Consider the following 21,343-nt stretch of genomic DNA (forward strand, 5'->3'; position numbering starts at 1 on the left):
CTTTGCCAAAAAAAGATGCGCATATATGCGCATGTATTTCATAAATCCGGTACGATGCTCAAATTGTCCTCCGTTAATCATAACGGCGTCTTTTTTATAAATATATGTATATATTTGTAATGTTATCATTAATTTAGTTTTAGTTCACAATTATTGAACATGGATGGCCGGGCAGCCGGTTTATTTTTAATGAACCCATCGCAACCGGGCGCTCTAGTGGGAGGAGCCAGAGGGGCGCCACTACCGAACGACCCATCGAAGGAGGAGATGTGTCAGTTGAAGAGAGATGTGTGAGAAATCACAAGGCTCTGGTGACACACATATCTCCGAAACGCTCGAGTCATCTGAGAAATTCTCGATTTTTCTGCCCACTGCTGTTGCGCTCAGAAAGGCGCACGGCTCCATGGCTTTAACCACCCTTGCGTAATGGCTGTGGCTCACACTACAAAGCTGTCTGCTTACCGCCCCGGCCAAGTGGTAGCTCTTCGGCATAACGCAGGGAATGGCAAGAGTTAGCCTGGATTGGCTCTGCAAAAGATACACAGAAGACTAATCTCAAGAACCGATTCTCTAATTGCGTCTCTATCGCCTACTGGTAAGTGCAGCTGTTAATGCAGTTTATTTGGTATTCACGTTACATTGAAGCAGTACAGTGCATTGGATGGTTAATCCCGTGCGTATGTCCAACGTGTTCATGTGTGGCATTGGAAACAATCGTAATGTTTTTTTCTTTCGGCTGTCTATATTGTAAACAACTTGCCATTGTTGTTGTATTTATGAATGAGCAGAAACCAGCAAATACGAGTCTGTCTACCCCTGTGTTTCAATACGCGTTTCTTTCTTTAACGGTGCCACACTCTTCTACTTCTGTGCTCTCTGTCCCTCAAGTCTCTCACAGACCTTGAAACATGACGGTAAAATTGTAATAGCTAGACACTGGTAGTAGAAAGAGAATAGTGTAAATTGTCTGTCTGTCCGCGTCTCCCACAACTTAGTTCTCGTCCCATTGCACTGATCCCTTTTAATATTTTTTGTAACCTTGGCTCACCGGCTTCCTTCCAAGACATGTCCCTCACACAGCACATCTGCTGATCACTGGCGATGGAAGGAGTTGATAAACACACGCCATGGGGAGCACGCTATTCAGAGCACAGTGGTACATGATACCATTATCCAGGGCCAAACTCCGCATTCAAACCCCAGCCCACATAACCTGCGCCGGCAAAGCTTTTTTCCACCGTCACACCGTCACCATGTTATGTAGTTATGATTCATGATGTCTAATTCATACTATCTCATCAAATAGGTTCAAGTGCGCACTGGAACCAACCTTGTTAACAACCATGTACCCAAGTTGTGCACAAGTTGATTCATTGCAGACGTTCTGCAATTAATTTTCTGTACTGACCCTAACATTCAGTTAATGCACCAGCCTTGTACGTGTGCTGCGTGTGCAATAAGCCTGACCCTTTTTAGTTTCACATTACCCTTCACCTCAGAAGGATTTAGCCCACCCAAATCCCTAGTTTTTGGCTCTGAAACTCCATTGCAGTAGCTTCGGCTTTGACTAATGCTCCGGGAGAATACTGCATCATTTCATCCAACCGACACATTTCTGGCCATGGATAAGCGCAAACCACCTTTTTAGTCCCGCCGTCCATCCCCTGAAAAAAGCCTCTGAACTCGTCCAACCTCTCGTCAACAACACCGACCTCACAGGCCTGAACACGCACACTGGGCACCACCGAGCCTTTCAGAACAGGGCTCCCTGTGGCGTCCCACCTACACAGTAGCTAGCACACCTTATCCCCCGCAGACGTCCCTCGTCCGTCCCCCCCCCCCTACGCACTAGGCCCAGACATGGAAGTAACGCCTCTCATATCGTGTTGTGTTACGGTGATGCCCGGGGCCTAATCCCACACAGCTGTAGATCGGCACCTCGCTCTGAAACCCTGAAGCTTATGATTACGGTTGCATCAGCAGCAGAGTCAACCTGTGCTCCCCCCCCCCCCCCCCCCCCCTGTGTGTGTTTGTTTTTGTCCCGCACCACGTCTGTGTTTAGGTCGTCGGCGCCATTGTGGTCCCCACCATGGTGCAGAAGTACCAATCCCCTGTGAGGGTGTACAAGTATCCCTTTGAGCTGGTGATGGCGGTAAGTGTCCCTATACACACACACAGGCGCACACACTGCCAGGCGCACACAAAGGCACAAAGGCAAGCACACACACACACACACGCACGCGTGCATGTGTGCGCACGCACGCAGGCGCAAGCACGAACACACACACACACGTGCGCAAGCATACACACACACACACACACACACACACACACACACACACACACACACACACACACACACACACACACACACACACACACACACACACACACACACACACACACACACACACACAGAGACACAGAGACACAGCGGTGTGTGTGATGCAGACTTATGCAGTCGGGGTGGGCGTGTTCCAGATCCCCTTACCCAGATGGCTATTTCAGTGGTTGCTCGTTAGGCACCTTGGGGTCAACACGGCAGGGGACTTAAGGAAGCCATTCCTCAGTAGTATTACTTTCACACCTATTCTGCCCTCTTTCTCTGTATTCTGAGTCTGATTGATGCTGACTCATGATGCTAAACCCTGCTTCTCTCCATTGGCTACTATATGCACCACTCAAGTGATGGTAGGGAGAATATCCCATTCCCCTATGGTTCTACACACAGCCACGTCCAAGTACTCTCATTCTAACCTGGTAGCCTATATCTGGAGCACGCAATGTCTAAGCTCTCTGGTTTACGCGGCCTTATCCGATAGTTCCTTCAGAGTGCGTCATACTGCACACTATGCCCATGCACTTTCACATTCCGAATGTGTGTGTATATATACTTAGTATATGCTCCACGTGAATCGCCTAGGATGGCGCCATTTGATTGGTTCGCTAACTCTTGGGCAATGTCCCCATGATTGAGATCTCAAACTCGGGAATTGTTTTCACTCGTGTGACGGTCGTCTCGTCACGATAATAAAAACAAATAAACCCCGGCAAAAAGTGTTATCTTGTTGTTTTTTTTGGAGTGTTCACGTGTGTTATATACTAAAACAATTATTCACCTCAGACTCTGTGAATAGTCGGGTTAGGGTTAGGCGAATAATTGTTAAATATACACACACTTATTTACACGTTTTTGGCTTTTATTCCCCTTCTTTTTGTAGGTTGAGTGATTTTGAAAAATTTCCTGTAATTCCGGTAGTTTTCAGATAATCTATATATGTTATTATTAGGTTGAATATGTCGTTTGCCTCCTCTCGTCGTCCCGGTCCATTCGCACTGTTGAGAATTCTGTGTTTTTCCAAAATCTCTTAGTGCTCCTGGGTCTGGCTCCTGGGTCTGGCTCCTGGGTCTGGCTCCTGGGTCTGGCCCCTGGGTCTGGCCCCTGGCTGGGTCTGGCCCCTGGGTCTGGCCCCTGGGTCTGGCCCCTGGGTCTGGCCCCTGGGTCTGGCTCCTGGGTCTGGCCCCTGGGTCTGGCCCCTGGGTCTGGCCCCTGGGTCTGGCTCCTGGGTCTGGCCCCTGGGTCTGGCTCCTGGGTCTGGCTCCACCTGGGTCTGGCCCCTGGGTCTGGCCCCTGGGTCTGGCTCCTGGGTCTGGCCCCTGGGTCTGGCCCCTGGCTGGGTCTGGCCCCTGGGTCTGGCTCCTGGGTCTGGCCCCTGGGTCTGGCCCCTGGGTCTGGCCCCTGGGTCTGGCCCCTGGGTCTGGCCCCTGGGTCTGGCCCCTGGCTGGGTCTGGCCCCTGGGTCTGGCTCCTGGGTCTGGCCCCTGGGTCTGGCCCCTGGGTCTGGCTCCTGGGTCTGGCCCCTGGCTGGGTCTGGCCCCTGGGTCTGGCTCCTGGGTCTGGCCCCTGGGTCTGGCCCCTGGGTCTGGCCCCTGGGTCTGGCCCCTGGGTCTGGCTCCTGGGTCTGGCCCCTGGGTCTGGCCCTGGGTCTGGCCCCTGGGTCTGGCCCCTGGGTCTGGCCCCTGGCTGGGTCTGGCCCCTGGGTCTGGCCCCTGGCTGGGTCTGGCCCCTGGGTCTGGCTCCTGGGTCTGGCTCCTGGGTCTGGCCCCTGGGTCTGGCTCCTGGGTCTGGCCCCTGGGTCTGGCCCCTGGGTCTGGCTCCTGGGTCTGGCCCCTGGCTGGGTCTGGCCCCTGGGTCTGGCCCCTGGGTCTGGCCCCTGGGTCTGGCCCCTGGGTCTGGCCCCTGGGTCTGGCCCCTGGGTCTGGCCCCTGGCTGGGTCTGGCCCCTGGGTCTGGCCCCTGGGTCTGGCCCCTGGGTCTGGCCCCTGGGTCTGGCCCCTGGCTGGGTCTTGCTGCGTGCTCACATCCAGTCTCTCAGCACCAGTTTCCCACCGGCGGCTGAACCAGGTGTGATGTCGGTGGATTTGCATGTCCTTTCCATCGATATGTAATTTATCTTCCCCTTAAAACAATATAATGGTGTACCACCGCTGTGCCCCCCTCCCCCTCCCCCTCCTCCTCCTCCTCCTCCTCCTCCTCCTCTGCCCGCTGTGGTGGGGGTTGAGTGCGTTCACTCATGGTGTGTTCTCATTGGCTGGTTGGAATGTTGGGCGCGTGGTTTGTTCCCCACCGATATGACTGAAGAGTCACGGGCCCCTTTTAAATCTTCTTAGTAGAGAATGGCTTAAGAAGTGGGGAACGGATGCCTTTTGAGTACACGGCTGGTGCATGGAGCCTGGACGAGGGGTCGGGAGCAAGAGTGGAAGGTTAGCAAGCGGGAGACACACCGCCTCATGGAGCCTGGACGAGGGGTCATTAGTAACAGGGTAGAGTTGTAGAGGGGCCTCCAGCGCGGTGGGGGATTGCTTCTGTTTTGTCTCTATTAAAAAAATGAAGCTCTCGCTCGTTTAATTACCTGAAGGTGGACCTCAGTCAGACAAATGTTGCTGCCGAGGTCGTTGGCCTTTCCAGAAAGATCAGTGTACATAAACGACTCATGGCCAAATGGCTGCATGTGCATGTTAAGGCCACAGAACGTGGACTGGATGAGGCTCAGGGGGTGAAGCATCCACTCTATTTCTGAAGACACCGTAGAGAAGAGGGGAAAGTGTGTCGTAACCCAGGCTCAGTTCCTTGTCTGGTAAAAAAATTGCGTATCTTCCTGTTTTTTCTTAACAACAATAATGAAGCAACATTCCTCTTGTGGAAGACGACACCACTACAAGCTGCCGCAAACTACCCCGGAACAATGATGTTTCCAGTGTGTTCCACCAAAAGCGTTGGCACTCTGGGTTGCAAGCACCTGCGTGTGTGTGGGTGGGATGGCATCCACACGTTATGCTGGACTTCAACTTCTCGCTGTACTATACAAAGCAGTTCCTCTTTTTCGCTCGGAGGATTATGTATTTGGTGTCTCTTCGACCGTCTCTATGGCAAGTTAAAGGGGTGATATCACGCCACCAGGTGTGAGTATGATTCGCCATTACAAGGCGTTTGTAAATCTGCCTTTTCCTGTGTTTTAGTGACATCACAAAAGTGGGCGTGTCCACCTGGATGTATGCTGGATAGATCAGTCCACCAGTCTACCCAGACTGTAGCAAATGTTGCTTATCTATCCATCATACATCTAGGTGGACACGCCCACTATTGATGTTGATGCTAATCACACTCACACCTGGTGGCAGTAACCCCCTTAAATGCTTACTCCAATCATCCTTCTGGAGAAGGGAGCAGAAGCAGGGGTGGGAGGGGGAGAAAGAGCGAGCTTTTAAATTATTTTGTTATTGTGCTTTCGTTTTTCTTTTTTTAAAGGCATTCCTCGGCGAACCGAAACACACCTTCTCTCCTCCTCGCTGGGCCTCTTGGCTCCCTGGCAGGTGCTGCGTTCAGGGCCTCGGAACTGGTTGTCAAGTTGTAAACACAGAGCTGGAGTGGAAGTCGAATGAATGTTAGTGTTGCACGGTTGAGCATCTTGGCCCGAGAGAGTCGGCGGGTTTCTGGTCCCTAACGTGTGCATAACATTTAGCAGAGGCTTTTATCCAAAGCGACTTACAATAAGTAAATTTTTCAGAAGAAGAACAAAATAAATATATATATATATATATATATATATATATATATATATATACATCGCTGTCGGTTCAATGAGAGAACCATAGAGAGAAACCTTTTCATAGAACCAAGTGCCGAGCAGTGACAACCGTGTAGAATGGAAGACGCAATTGAGTTGAAGCCTTCATTTAGAAATGTGGTAATACTGTTAGGGAATTAGCATTTTCTCAATGATGATAGGATCTCGATGCACGGAGAACTGTGGTAGATGTTGTCATCAATGCTCGCTGATAAAACACAACAAGGCAAAATGTGTGAATACTAGGCATAAGTTTGCACATGTTGTTGTAATGCTTTTTTATTATACTATTAAAAGGCACCCCCAGAGGCTTCTGCTGCTTCTCAATAACAGGATGCTGTCGTGACACACACACACACACACACACACACACACACACACACACACACACACACACACACACACACCCACGATGTTTGGGTCCTATGGGAGGGCCAGCTGCACGTCAAAGAGGCTTCGCAGGCCTCCTCTCTGTGTTATTTCAGGCCCGTGGACCACAGTTATCCTCGAGCACATCCGCTGTGGAGCCCAGTGATCTCCACACTGAGAGGATTTACTAACCGCCTGATCCTGGATTAGTAAACTGCTACATCTAGGCAGCCTGCCATTTTGTTTTAGAGACAAACCCCCCCCGTGCCCGATCCCTGCAACCAAACAAACACACACACACACACACACACGCGCGCGCACAAACACACTCTGAACGCGCACACACACACACAAACAATCTGAACACACACACACACACACTCTGAACACACACACACACACACTCTGGACACACACACACACACACACACACACACATACTCTGAACGCATGCACACACACAAAACCACTCTGAACACACACACACACACACTCTGAACACACACACGCTCTGAGCTCACACACACACACACCCACACACACGGCCGACACGCACCCAGGGGTGCGGGCCAGCCTAACCTGTTCCCCTGTGCGTGTGCGATGTGGGCGTCACGACACGAGGCAGCGTTCGGGCGCCTCTGGCGTTGTGTGTGCCTGCAGACCGGCGATCAGGCTGTCCCGTCCGCTGGGAGGACTGAGCACCCAGGTCTGATTCCCCCCCCCCCCCTGAGCACCCAGGTCTGATCCCCCCCCCCCCCCCCCCATGGCACCCACACCGCCCGGGTGAAACACTCAGTCTGCAAACTCGTTGTGTAACCCTCCTGGAACCCTTTAACCTCCTGATGTTTTGACGTCCATTAAATCCGTTTGCAGCTATTTTTGTTCTCATCCAATTTTATTTTGGGAGTTGTGATCGGTTATTCGATGTTACTCCTAGTGAAGCTTATTCTCTGGATTTGGGCCTTTTTGTTCATTAAAACACTACAGTTGAGTAGCAAAGGTAAACAAAAATAGAGTTATTTTCGTCTGGTGTATAATGCGACTTGGTGTATTCAATCCTCTAATATTATTATCATTATTAATAGCACCTATATTTCACACAGTCTCACCCCAACGGTTCAGAGCAGACATATCTGCTTCTAAAGATTAACCTAATATCCAGAAATCCATAGAACAAAGAGGTGGATCAAAACTGCAACCTAAAATTTTTTTTTTGTCGTCGTCTGAAACAAAGTGGCCCATCAAGCATGTAGTATAAGCAAACGATAACCGATGTTCTCTGTTTGTCCGCCGAATGGCACAAAGAGAACCGTCTACTCGTGAAGCATTCTGGCCTTGTGAGAGCTGCCCCACCAGAAGAAGAGCTCTGTTCCTGGCTTCTGGGTCTTCAAGGGGGAGAGACTGCTGAGTCTCTGGCATCGGTCTCCCTGGACTGTTGCTTCTTAAGGCTATTAAGAAGCCATCTCAGTGGTCCTTGGACCGGGAGACGATGCCAACAGTGCAGCAGGTGCGCGTGTATTATGAACAAAGGCATCCAGCCAGCATCATCAAACACGCCCCCGGCCAGCGTTGTGTATCGTTGGCCTGCCGTCGCAGCTGCCAGGACCCCCGCTACAACCGGGGTCTTTATAGGCTAATGGGAAAGCAAATAGTGTAGTTATTCCGTTGCGGTGGTGGTGGCCAAATTGTTCCTCCCTTTCATGCTCTGTTGTGCAGATATCGCAACCTTTGGTGTTCAGCACCAAAGTGAGGGTGGGGTGGTAATATTAGGATTGGAATAAGTGCATTTCCATTTCATGGAAATGAGGCTCCAAGGTCGTTTTTTAGTTTTGCAGAACTGAAAGGATTTTGGAGACTCGGAGTAGATTAAATTCAGGACTTTGCAAAGCGTTTTTACCATTCAAATGAAACACAATGTGAAAAATTTCAGTGTGAAGATTTTCAAGTGAAGCGACATCAATCATCTCCTGAATGAACCGCCGCCACCGACCCTGAGAACGAGGGCGTTCTCGGCCTCAAGTGGCCTCTATCGGTTACCAGCCCCGGTTGATTAAGCACTCTGTCCTGACCCACTTTCGGGCAGGTCTGGTTAAGGCTGCCGCAGCCCAATTCCCCGGGCCTCAGTCGCCTCGCAGTCCCGGCTCCGACCTGTTGTTTTAATCCCCCCCCCCCCCCCCCCCCCCCATCCCTCCGTAAGCCTCTGGATGGCCAAGCACTCATCCCCAAGCCAGCCTCCCTCAAACTCAGCCAGGTTAGCGTCTAGGTGAGTGCTTTGTCCCCCGTTCGGGGGACAAAGCACTCACCAAGACGCTAACCTGGCTGAGTTTGAGATCTCCCAATTCCATCCAATCGGCTTCTGTCGCTCCAGCGCTCCCATTCACAAAGGCCGGGCGGCCCTTTGTGAATGAGCCCTGCCTGCGTGTGTGTGTTCTCCCTGCGCCGTCGCAGCAGGGCTCTCGGCAGACGCTCCCCCTCGTCGACGATGAGTGAATGAGAGCCTGCCTCGTGCATTCTAATTGCGCGGCAGGTTGCTCGACGGGGCGTTGATAAAGAGCCCGCGCCACGCCACGACGCGGGGACGCAGGGACGCCGAGGGGACGATGACGCCCGCTGAGGAGTTCATTCACAGATCACAGGGACAAACCAGCCCCCCCCCCCGTCCCCGTCCCCGTCTCCTCACCATCCGCGTTTTGGTCCTGCAGCGAGGGCAAGACGAAGCAGAGCCCCCCCCCCCGACTCCCCCCCACCCTCCATCTCTCTTTCCCCCCCCCCCACCATGCCTCTCACTCTCTCCCCCCCCCACCCTGCCTCTCTCCCCCCACCATGCCTCGCTTCCCCCCCCTGCCTTGCTCTCCCCCCCTGCCTCTCGCTCCCCCCCCCCCCCCCATCCTGCCTTGCACTCCACCCCCCCCCCCCCGCCTTTCTCTCCTCGCGCTGCAGTGGCGCACAAACGCACGTGACCTCACTATCGTCCCCCACCCCGGCCCCCCCCCCCCCCTTGCTCCGCGGCAGCAGTTACGCGCGTCATTGTGCTCCACGCGTCGCGCTGCGGGCCCTGCGGGCCCTGGCAGTGAGTGACTCACGGCCACGCACGCAGCCGCGCCGGTGACGTGTGCGTCCGTAGCCATGTGTGACAGAGTGTCGTTTCTATGGCCACGCCGGATATAGAGCGCCGTGATGGATGCAGTGTGCCGGCTCCTCAGCCTCTCTCCCGTGTGTGTGTGTCTCTCATCCCCCTGTGTGTGTGTGTCTCTCTCTCTCTCTCTCTCTCTCTGTCTCTGTCTCTGTCTCTGTCTCTGTCTCTGTCTCTCTCTCTCTCTCTCTCTCTCTCTCTCTCTCTCTCTGTGTCTCTCTCTCTGTGTCTCACTCTCTCTCTCTCTCTCTCTCTCTCTCTCTCTCTCTCTCTCTCTCTCTCTCTCTCTCTCTCTCTCTGTGTCTCTCTCTCTCTCTGTGTCTCTCTCTCTCTCTCTCTCTCTCTCTGTGTCTCTCTCTCTGTGTCTCTCTCTCTCTCTCTCTCTCTCTGTGTCTCTCTCTCTGTGTCTCTCTCTCTGTGTCTCTCTCTCTCTCTCTCTCTCTCTCTGTGTCTCTCTCTCTGTGTCTCTCTCTCTGTGTCTCTCTCTCTGTGTCTCTCTCTCTCTCTCTCTCTCTGTGTCTCTCTCTCTCTCTCTCTCTCTGTGTCTCTCTCTCTGTGTCTCTCTCTCTCTCTGTGTCTCTCTGTGTCTCTCTCTCTCTAACCCCCTGTGTGTGTGTCTCTCTCTCTCTAACCCCCTGTGTGTGCGTGCCGTTAATCCACGCTGACAACCGCGATCACAAATCACGATCCCGGCTGCTCCACGCAACCTTCCCCCCCCACACAGGGGGCTCTGACTGGCCCTACACCATCTCTCATGCCAGAGGCGGTCGATACGGGCTCAGCCCCCATCAGGGAAGTAATTTAATAATGCGGCAGCTGGAAGGAGGGCCGGGGGGGGGGGGAGTGTAGGCAATAACTTCTCCTTAACAGCGGATCCCTTTTCGTCACTGTGTGAGGGGTTGGCGATTCGGCACCGTTTACCGTACGTCGGTTCTACCGCTGCCCCTTGAATAGAAACAGGAAGAGCCCAAGTGGTCCTTCTTTCTGTCCGACGCGGTACACCTTACCTCGACCGCCATGTCGCAGGTCATCACATTGCTGATCTTTCACCGGATTGATTCAGTGTTTTGTTCAGTTCTTTTTTTTTTTTGTATTGATTCGTTTTTGTACAAATTGGTGGTTGAATCCCAATGAGAGGCTATTCATTCGGAGCTGGCTCTGGTAATGGTCGAACGGGTGACTTGGGGAAATCGTAGAGCCTAATTAAACGGAAGAGAAATATTTGTGTTACATCATTCAAATGGGGGATATGTTTTTGTTGACGTCTCGCTATAATTCAACGGATTTTCTTTTGATTAAAGCAAGTAAATTAATAACTTATTGCAGCTGTGTCCTCCAAATCCAGCTGTTATTCATTTGGAAATGTTTGTTTTGATCCTTTCTTTCGTGCAGCAAACGTTGAGGGGAAAGTATTTCAACCACTGAATCGCAAGAAACAGCCCCTTGGCAGTTAAGGGCAAACAACGGCCTCGACCGGTACAGCTCCCAGTGAGGACATAAGACACTGGTACAGCTCCCAGTGAGGACACAAGCCACTGGTACAGCTCCCAGTGAGGACACAAGCCACTGGTACAGCTCCCAGTGTCTTGCGTCCTCACTGGGAAGTGTTTGACACTCTGTCGTTTGTTTTCTGATTGCTCTTTACACTGCTCCACATTGCCTAAAGCACAAGCAACTAAATGTACTTGACAGTCTTGCATTCCCAGCTACATTCCCTCACTGCCCAGTAAGCGTTGACGCCTTAGTGGTGGCGGATGTCCACCATCGGATCGGTGAGATTGCTGTGGTTGCCACATAATCGAATGATTGGCAATTTCCTGAGCGCTTTCAAAAGGTTTGTGAGCCTGGGGTTCGTTTGAGGAGTCGTCATCCTACTATGAGATGCTCGAGTCCAGTCTACTGCAATTCCGGTTAAAAAAATGCAGGAGAAATATCAGAATGAGCCCCATGGAAACAATCCGAGCTGTTTCTTGATTACCCTAATCCCAGATGTCTTCGTATCGATGATCATGTCATACTCAGCTGTACGTATTTTCCAGTGAGCTTGGTTCTGTGTTGGTTCCCTGTTGCCATCGAACCAGGTCACTGTTTCTGCAGTTTCCATTGTGTAAGGCAGATGTTTTATGGGATGGAAGAAAGCTACACATGATTCTCTGAACTGCCTGCCTGCTCTTCAACTTTCCTCTCCCTACAACAACAACCTTGTTCGGAGCTCACACACCAAACTCTGTTCGATAAAAAACAAGACAAATTATTATTTCCTCACTCGTCTCTCACCCTCCTACTCATAATTCACTTCCCGGCCTTCCTTCTGGAAAAACGGCCTGCAGGGTTTAGCTAGTGTCATGAGAATTTGAAGGACTTGTTGCGAGCGTGCAGCAAACTCTTTAATGCATAATGTATTAGTGGGACTCTCTTTTGCCATGTAGATCAGAAATACTCTTCCAGAATAGTACGGTGCACCTAGACTGTTGCGGCGGGGCGGTTGGCAGTGGTCTGTATTTATCAGTGCCAATATCCAAAACTGAAACGATGAAACGTGCCAAAAAAACAATTCTGTGGCAAATTCTGAAGGGTTGGATCCTGATTTCTTTGTTTTTCTATTATAATTGTGTGGTGTGTTCTTGGCTGACTAAACCCTTCATTTGTTCCCGTTAACCCGTAGCAAAACAAAAGTAAGAACAGGGAACTGAGCAAAGCAATTGAAAAAGTTCGATATCAAATAATAAAAGATGGCCATTCTCAAAACCCACCAAGGATCTCTTTTACAGATGACTGTTAATGTTGTTGAATTTGTTTGCATTTTTCTCTTGAATTTGTTTGCATTTTTCTCCAATAGACCGTCCAGTCAATCCGAGTGCTCCCCTGTTATGCTTGTTCTACGGGTTTGGACATTTCCTGTAAGCTAAGCTCTATTAGTCATCGAGTATCCTAATCGCCAAACTTCAAGTTCCTGCTCCGTCTCCAATTTCCTGCTCTGTGTCAGGCCAGATGCACAGAGCTGATAAAACCTGAATAAGACCTCCGTTTGGTGGCAGACACTGTTGTTGCTCAACCAGGAACCACAGGCTCTGGAGATGAGACTGTGCTACTGGCCTACTGGTCCTGTCCTCAGAAAGCCTCTGCAGACCCTCCCATCTGCAGAACACTGAACGGTGCCTCCGTCTGAACTACTAGTGCATGTTTCACTGGGAGATACTTTTGTTGATATTAGCCTGAACGAATTGAAGATAACAATCACATTTACGTTTAGGGTACTTGGCAGACACTTTTGACCAAAGCGACTTACAATAAGTGTGTTTGTCGGAAGAAAGAGAAACAATGCCTTGATATATCACTTTCGTTACAGTAAAGATGTTCACAGATACATGTGGTCACTGCAAAGTTAACTGCAAAGTTAACCCATTCCCCGTATACAACAAAGATAATTAGTCATATTGCATTAAGAAAAGGCAGCTGCAGGTTTTTTGAAGGAACATGAATATCTCCATGGAGAAAGGCTCTTCTTTAAAACACGTATTACATTGCCCTGGTGGGACAGATGCAAAATGATGGGTTTTAAATTTTTGCGTCCAAAAATAGATTTGAGTCTTATCTGACGAGCCGGAAGATGCAGACCGCAATATTTCCGCTCTATATGCATTGGTCTGTTAGAACAACATGATTCAATTTATTTTCTATTAAGTGAATTTCTTGTTCTGTGTGCCTTGGGCGTGAAGTTTAATTCATTGATTAAAGAAGCAATTTATTCAGTTTTGGCAGCTTGCATTTACCTGGTATTTAAAAACTAAAGCCTTGATCGATCCATCTTGTACTCCAGTGCTTCAAGTGTTGTTTAAACCGGACTGCCTTTTATCATGCATTAGTGTGAGCCTTTATGCGTCAGTATTTCGCGAAAAATTGTCTATTAACGCTGAATATTAATACTACTCTGCATGCATGCTACACAAGGCCTCCTATTCTGTCTTCAAGTCCAGACCCTTAGGGCTGTGGCCATTTCCCACACATACAGTCACACAGAGCCAGTCTGCCAAGCCCAGAGGAATCCTGACATGGCGACCTGCCAGAACCCCCTTTTTTTATACTCCACGAGCCTCCAAGGAGATCCATGTCCCTTTCAGCATCCCTGGATCGCATTCCCCCCCCGATCCCATTCACCACTTCCAGGCTTTCATAAGCTCCTTCCTGGGGCTTTAGTGTTCCCCCTGGGAGTTTCACCTTCACCGTGCCGTCCACTGATGACCGAAATGGATTTCTTCATACAGGAAGGGATCCAATAACAGTCCCTTGTTTGGCGGTTTTTTCTCGCATGCTAATAGTGTCTCCATCAGACGAATTCCAGGAACTAATGTCTCACGGCTCGGCTGCTTTGGAGAGTGGAGGAATGTCGCCGTGGTAACCCACACTCGCGGAACAGATTCTTCTGAAGGGATTTCCTCGTCGTCTGTTTCCCCCTTTGGCTACAGCAAGGAGGGCTTTTTTGCTAACCTTGATGGCTATTTAAGAACCTTCCTTATGAGGCTGCTCTTGTTACATCCGACCCCGCCTGCATCATGTGCTTGATAAATCATTTTATCAAGCAGCTTCACCTCGGAGGGCCGTGGAAATTGTAAATTTCGCGTTTTTAGTCTTCATTCTAAAAAAGCTCCACTTAATGAGAGTTAAGTGGAAGAATGACTACTTCAGACGAAATTAACACGTACGCAGTTTTTCGGCCTTCTAGGAAGTCCTACCACAACATCGCCTTTTCAACATTAACATTTCAACACTTCCTAAAATGTTACCCAATCCAGGCAGCTGAACGGGGAGGCATGTGGTTCCGGAGGTAGAGAGACCTTCTGGTAACCAGAAGGTTGCTGGTTCGATCCCCGGCTCCTCCTATTCGAGTGTCGAGGTGTCCCTGAGCAAGACGCCTCCGCCTCTAACTACCCTAACTGCTCCTGACGAGCTGGCTGTCCCCTTGCATGGTTGACACCGCCGTCGGTGTGTGACTGTGTGTATGAATGGGTGAATGCTTTACAAATGCAATATCGTAAAACACTTCAAGTGGTCACTGTTTAGAAAAGAGCTTTATAAATGCAGTCCATTTACCCTTTACCAACCGTCATATCGGAGCGTCCAAACCTAGGATGCTGTGCATGCGTACCCCACTGCTACTTAGCAACACACCCATCGGAACACAGTGACACAACTTCCTGTTGTGTTTGAGTCAGGGCGATGCTGTCCCCCAGGGAGGGGTCGAGGAGGTAGAGCTGAGTCAATGTTGACCATCGGCGATGGGGCTTGATTTGGGATGTGTGATGTTTGAGGAGATGACTTCATGACCCACTACTCTTTATTTTTGCTTGTTGCTAACGAGCGGAGACATTCCATCTGTGTCAGGAGGAGCTGCTTATAGCCCCGGGGGACAGAAGGCTTCAGCCCAGTCCCTGCTTAACTCCTTCAGCTCTGTTCTCCTGCGCTGGGCAGATCAATAGGTAGATCAGTTGGTCCACTGCACACCAAACAGCACAGCCTTACATCGTGGTCTCGGTGAATGAAAAGTAATAAGATAATAATCGATCCATCTCGCAGTCTCTCTACCTTTTATTCTGTTTTGAAGAACTTTAAAAGCAGTTGCTCTGCTCGTTATATTTATTTTGTTATGCGCTTGCTTGATTCTTACCCTTTTAGGGGTACATCTGCATCATAGAATGCTCTTACTGTAAGCCGCTTTGGACAAAAGCATCTGCTTAATGCATGTTAAGTGATGTAGATATTGATATCAATATCTATAGATACAGTATACTGTATGTAGATATAGATAGAACAAAAACGAATTCTCAAAAAATCCAACTTTGTGTATATACTCATAGGCATTTAAATCTAAACATCGGACCTCTGGTTAAATTGTTGCCAATAAATGCCTCTTGAATTGATGATGAATCGATGACCACTGGATGCGGGGGTGGAACATTCAGTCGAGTGAGGAAGGGTTTTCACAAAGTCCCATGGATTCTGCGCTCTAATCAAAACCGAAAACCCCTGCAAGCTGCGATATGTGGCGGGTTATTCATCGGGGAGAACTCCTCCTTTATAGAGTTTAGACCAGTCATCCATGATTTAATTAGGAGTGGAAACTAGACATTTAACACCGCTCTTGACAGACTGATGCACTTTTCTTGACGTTCGTTGTGCTATGACGAACCTGTTGACCTTCAGGCCGGCTCCCTATCCCCATCTGTGTGCGCTCTGCAGTGAGTCAGGCCTGTATCATGATGGCTCTGTGCGTTGCAGGGGGGGGGGGGGGGTCTGATGCAGCACTAAGAGAAGGTCCTGTTCTAGAGGAGGGACTTCCTGGATAGACAAAGTCCTGGACCATCCATGCAAACATGATTTGTTCTCTCTACGGCTCACGGAATACTCTGGTGCTCCGCCATAGCTCATTGCTTTAGCGTTAATTTTCCTCTTTTAATCTTGAAGCTTAAAAAAAGTCAAAACGTTTGACCCGTTTGTCGACTAACCTACTCCATGGAAACAGTGCTCTGGTCTGCAAGCTGATTCAGTTGGCAGAGCCTTGAATGATTAAAGGTTGAGATGATGCACTGAGCAATTTGTTCCATGCAAATCCGCCCACACTGCGCACTCCTGCTCTGGCACCAGAATACATTACATTTCCTACTGTGGTGTTAACACTCCCACCGTCTTTTCCCAGTAGACGGTTTGGGGTCCGCTGTGTTCCCCCCCCGGTGTCTTCTGTCAGAACTACAGCGAGCCCAGCAGGGTTCCCTGACCGCTCCCCTTCTCGCAGATTCAAAAATAGCTTGGCATCGTGAACACAGGCCTTCCTGCTATTCACCCGCACTTTCACGGCTCGGCTATTTTCGGTTTCCCACGTTAGCCGTTTGTTGTTTCTGTCATCCCTTGCCGGGGCACAGAATTCTCAGACTTTCCCAGTCGTTTCGTCCATTGTTTGGTGTGGCTGTTGATCCATTCGGTTTATTTGACTAAATGTTTGTGTTTTGGCTTTTTTATAAGAACAGTTTTCCATTGAGCTGTTGTAGTAGTAGAAGCATTAGTCTGCAATGTAATCTAAGCATGTGTACTTGTGTACCTTTTATTTGTGCTGTTGTTGTTGTTGTTGTTGTTGCGGATGTTCTCATTCCGATGTTTCTGGCTGGGTCAGCTGTGGTCCAAGTGCTTGTTTTGATGCAGGATTGTTTTTTTTCGAAAGCTGGTGTTTACCGTCCGACGGTGGCGGTGTGCTGAGTCAGTGTGCATCAAAGCCTCTGCTGTGGCCTGTGTGTTCTAGAGGGCGTCAGGGCCGGCGTACAGCGCTGCTGCATTCACCCGGCGGCTGGGCTGCTGGCTCATTAAGGGGGTTGAAGAGTGCAGTGTCAGTCGCTGTCTCCTGCCAAAACGCCCACCGCCACCAGCACAATGCGTCCAGCTGCTGGCACGACCAGAGCTGTTGAGCGGGTCTCTGAGGGCACCGCGGTGCCCTCAGAGACCCGCTCAACAGCTCTGGTCGTGCCAGTCGTAATCGTACGACGGCAGCGGATCGGTTTGGTCGAACTGACCCTCCTTTATCAGTGTCTGCGTTCAAAGGTCTGATCTAGGGTTGGGACGAAATATCGATACTGCGATATATCGTCGGCCTTCCTCCTGCGATATGATAACCGATACACTGGCGCCAAATATCAATATTAATCTGTTATTTCTATTTTATTATTAGTAGTTTGGGACCAGGAATAAAGACAGACATCCATCATTTGACCTTTTCACAGTCATTTTGTGTTCCTCGTTAGACATATATCGTGATGCATCGTTATAGGATTGTCTAACACTATATTGATTATCTCAGAACCGCTGTATCGCGATATTATCGCTATCGTGGGCCTTGTATCGCATATCGTATCGTGGGGTGCCCTGTGATTCCCGACCCCGCGTCTAATCCCCACGACAACCAGACACACCCACGTCACTGTCCTCTGTCGTCCGAATGAGTCAGTGTTACATCTGAACCTGAGAAACATCGTGATGGTTCAGCCAGTCAGGGGTTCTTCCCCGTCACGCCATGAGACCCCAGGCTGTTGATTCTAGTCCTTAAGACGGAGAAAGCACATGCTCTGTTTGGCCTCAAACAACACAGGCAGCCAATCGGCCGACACCTCTGCGTCTCGCGCCAAACTCCTCCAGAGTCGTCTGTGTTTGCTATCCTCTGTATACGTCTCGACCCGTTTATCGTGAGTCACTGTACTCACTGAAGGGTATTTTTAGCCAATAACTCATCAAAGGTGGTGACTAAGAGACGGCAAGGAAGGGAAGGCTAAGTCCTTTTTATAATAACATTCCCTCAAAACCCACCTTTTCAAGATTGCTTTAACCTCCTTCACTTCTCTCTCTTTCCTCCTTGTTTATCTTTTTACTTGTATACGGTTTTATTAAATTACTTTATTTTGTGTCCACTCTGTAAAGCTTCTTTGGGTACTTAGAAAAGCGCTATATAAATCGAATGTATTATTAATACTATTTTAAAAACGGCTTCAGTCAGCTTTAACCTAACGTTTCCATCAAAGGTCTCCACAGAGAGACGGGCTAATGGCTGACGGTCGCCCCTGTGCTGGAGCTCTCTGCGTCCCTGGCCGAAGCCTGAGCATGGGCATGTCATTACCCGCCCACGAGGAACTCTCGCCTGTTACATAACACCGCCAATCAGGTCCGGCACGCTGCGTTCCCGAAAGCATGCGGGCCGGTCGCAGCCGTAGGTGCATCCATACTTCCTCCAGTGAAACGGCGTTGCATAACAGACGCCCGGCTCCCCATCACGGGCCGGGTGTTGGGGGGGGGGGGTGCCTCGCGTCCACTGTGTTGGCGAGCAGTCAGGGCTGCTCGATTATGGGAAAAAAAACAACATAATCACGATAATTTTGGTCAATATTGAAATCACGATTATTTTTGAGTTTGAAACAGGATGCAATATTCAGCAATTCTCTCCAAAAGAACACTTTGTAACCGAGTACTTGAAATTTCGCCTTAAATTATGAATAAAATAAATATACTCCAAAAAATAAGTTAAATGTTTCAACTCTGTTCTATTCGTTTTGTGATTGTTTGATGCTAAAATCAAAATCGCAATCAAAATAAGATTAAGCGCCCAGCGCTACGAGCGGTCCCCGCCATTGTTCCTGGCCCTCCGTGCGGCTGGGAACAATGCGCCCAGGCCTCGTGGGACCAGAAGGTCGTTACTGTGCGCTGAGGAGTGGGTGTGACTGTGGGTGAGAGCGGTGTTGAGTCGGGGCCGCGGCTCCTGGCTGTGCTGGGCTTCCACTCCGGGTGCGACGTCGCTTTGGGGTTGAAAGCGCTTTTGTCCCTTCCTCTGAGCACACCGTGGGCTCCACAAAGACTCCCTCTCTGCTCGGTCCGGTTCACATTCTTCGCAGGCTCAAGGAGCGAGGCTTTAGCGGTTATCCACAAAAGAGGAAGGATTTGTCCTCGGCTCGATTGGAGTTCAGATTGGAGTTGAGGATTATCGTTTTAGCTGAATATTATTTTTCACACTGTAGTGTTCTTGCCCAAGTTTACCCACAAACGACCTCTGTTTTATTGAGATTATCATTACATGTAACTGCGGTTTCCTGCCCTGACAACATTTGTGTTATTTAAGTCGCTTAAAGAGCGTCAAAATGCCCTAAATGTGTGCGCATACAGCCATGATCAAAATTTTTATTTCAGGGGGCGCCCCGGTGGCTCACTGTGTACAGTGAGCACCGTTAAAGGCTCGGTCCTGATCGTGGTGACCCGGGTTCGATTCCTGCCAGCGGTCATTCGCTGCATGTCCTCCCTTCTCTCTCGTTCTTTGGGGATTGTGGCTTCTAGGCACGCTCGCTCCTTTGATTAGAAAATAAAAGGCAGGGATCGTCCGTCAGCTTTACGATATTTATTTCACCGAAAGCGAAAGCAAACATGAAGGATCAAACTAAACCTTTTCTAACATACATCAAAAGAGCTGTCACTGAGCGGTTCAAAAAACTGTACCGCTTCCCGTCCACCTATTCACCTGTGGCTCCTCTCCTAAACACGCACAGGTGCGCTTCATCACCCAAACACGGCATCCCCAGCATGTCAAATGCAAAATATGTTTTTACAAAATGAAAGCAGATAAAACAAACGATTAACTCAAATAACCAAACCAAAACCGTCTTGTATATTAATAAATGAATCAAACATTACATCAAGCCGAAAATGGCTCCAACACTCCCACACCTTCCTGTCATCAAGCATATTTATATGCTTTATTTACATACGCATCATACTGTAGAGTACAGTATCGTACCGTCCTAACGACCCACCCTCTCCTTCCCCCCCCCCCCCAGGCGTACGAGCGGCGATTCCCCACCTGCCACCTCATCCCCATGTTCGTGGCGAGCGACGTGGTGAGCGAGGAGACCAGCGAGGACGGCGCCGTGACCAAGGTGGAGCGCCGCTGCGCCCTGGACGTGGACGCCCCCCGCCTCCTCAAACGGGTGCGTGGTTCACCCCCCAGACGGTCCTCTCAACCCCCCCAGACGGTGCTCTCAAACCACCAGACGGTGCTCACAAACCACCAGACGGTCCTCTCAAACCCCCCAGACGGTCCCCTCAAGCCCCCCAGACGGTGCTCTCAAACCCCCCAGATGGTCCTCTCAAACCCCCCAGACGGTCCTCTGAAACCCCCAGACGGTCCTCTCAAGCCCCCCAGACGGTCCTCTCAAACCCCCCAGACGGTCCTCTCAAGCCCCCAGACGGTCCTCTCAACCCCCCCAGGACGGTCCTCTCAACCCCCCAGACGGTCCTCTCAAACCCCCAGACGGTCCTCTCAGACCCCCAGACGGTCAAAGAGACACAGATCCACACACACAGAGACACACACACCCCGACTTGAATCCAAGCGCATTCGAGAAAACAAACCTGCCGACGTGTTTGTGATGCTAGCCTGGTTCCGCCGTCGCGCCTCCCATCACCGCCCCTCTACAACCGCGTCTCTCTCTGTGTTCTGTGTGCGCGTGTGCAGATTGCGGGGGTGGACTACGTGTACTTCATCCAGAGGAACACCCTGGACCGCCAGGAGAGGACGCTGCACATCGAGTCCCACAACGAGACCTTCTCCAACCGGGTCATCATCAGCGAGACCTGCTGCTACTCGGTCAGTACCTCCCCACAGCTCCTCCTGGGTCGCTGAGCACACACACGGGCTGAGGTGCAACAATGGCAAACCACGTGTGTGTGTGTGTGTGTGTATACACTACTGTTCAAAAGTATGGGGTCACCATGACAACCCCAAACAGTTTTTAGCTGTGCTAACATAATTGCACAAGGTTTTTCTAATCATCAATTAGCCTTTTAACACGATTAGCTCAACAATGTACCATTAAAACTCAGGAGAAATGCTGGCTGGAAATTGGCCTCTTTAGACCTATTTAGACATTCCATAAAAAAAAATCAGCCATTTCCAGCTAGAATAGTCATTTACCACATTGGGTTAGGGTTAGACTGTGTATCTGAATAATTTAATGTTATCTTCACTTAATAAAACTGCTTTTCTTTAAAAAATAGGGACATTTCTAAGTGACACCAAACTTGCGCGTCAGTATATGCATATAAATATCTATATACAAACACACACCTGCGGTCTGCAGATCAACAAAGGGTCTTATCTGGCTCTGGCTGTCGGACTGACCTCTCACTATCACCGCA

General features: G+C 50.0%; 1 protein-coding gene across 2 annotated transcripts in view; it reads left to right on the forward strand.

Moving 5' to 3' along the window:
- Positions 1-247: 247 nt before the first annotated feature.
- si:dkey-237i9.1 (SEC14-like protein 1) overlaps positions 248-21,343 on the forward strand; it is a 42,221-nt gene continuing 21,125 nt past the window's right edge. For both annotated transcript variants that reach the window (XM_056586937.1, XM_056586938.1), the window contains exons 1-4: positions 248-595; positions 2,063-2,152; positions 19,984-20,133; positions 20,661-20,792. In XM_056586937.1, coding sequence (XP_056442912.1) covers positions 2,090-2,152; positions 19,984-20,133; positions 20,661-20,792 — 345 coding nt within the window. In that variant the 5' untranslated portion in view covers positions 248-595; positions 2,063-2,089. The remainder of the gene's footprint in view (positions 596-2,062; positions 2,153-19,983; positions 20,134-20,660; positions 20,793-21,343) is intronic.

Source organism: Gadus chalcogrammus, chromosome 3 (assembly GCF_026213295.1).
Source record: "Gadus chalcogrammus isolate NIFS_2021 chromosome 3, NIFS_Gcha_1.0, whole genome shotgun sequence".
Taxonomy (NCBI): Eukaryota; Metazoa; Chordata; class Actinopteri; order Gadiformes; family Gadidae; genus Gadus; species Gadus chalcogrammus.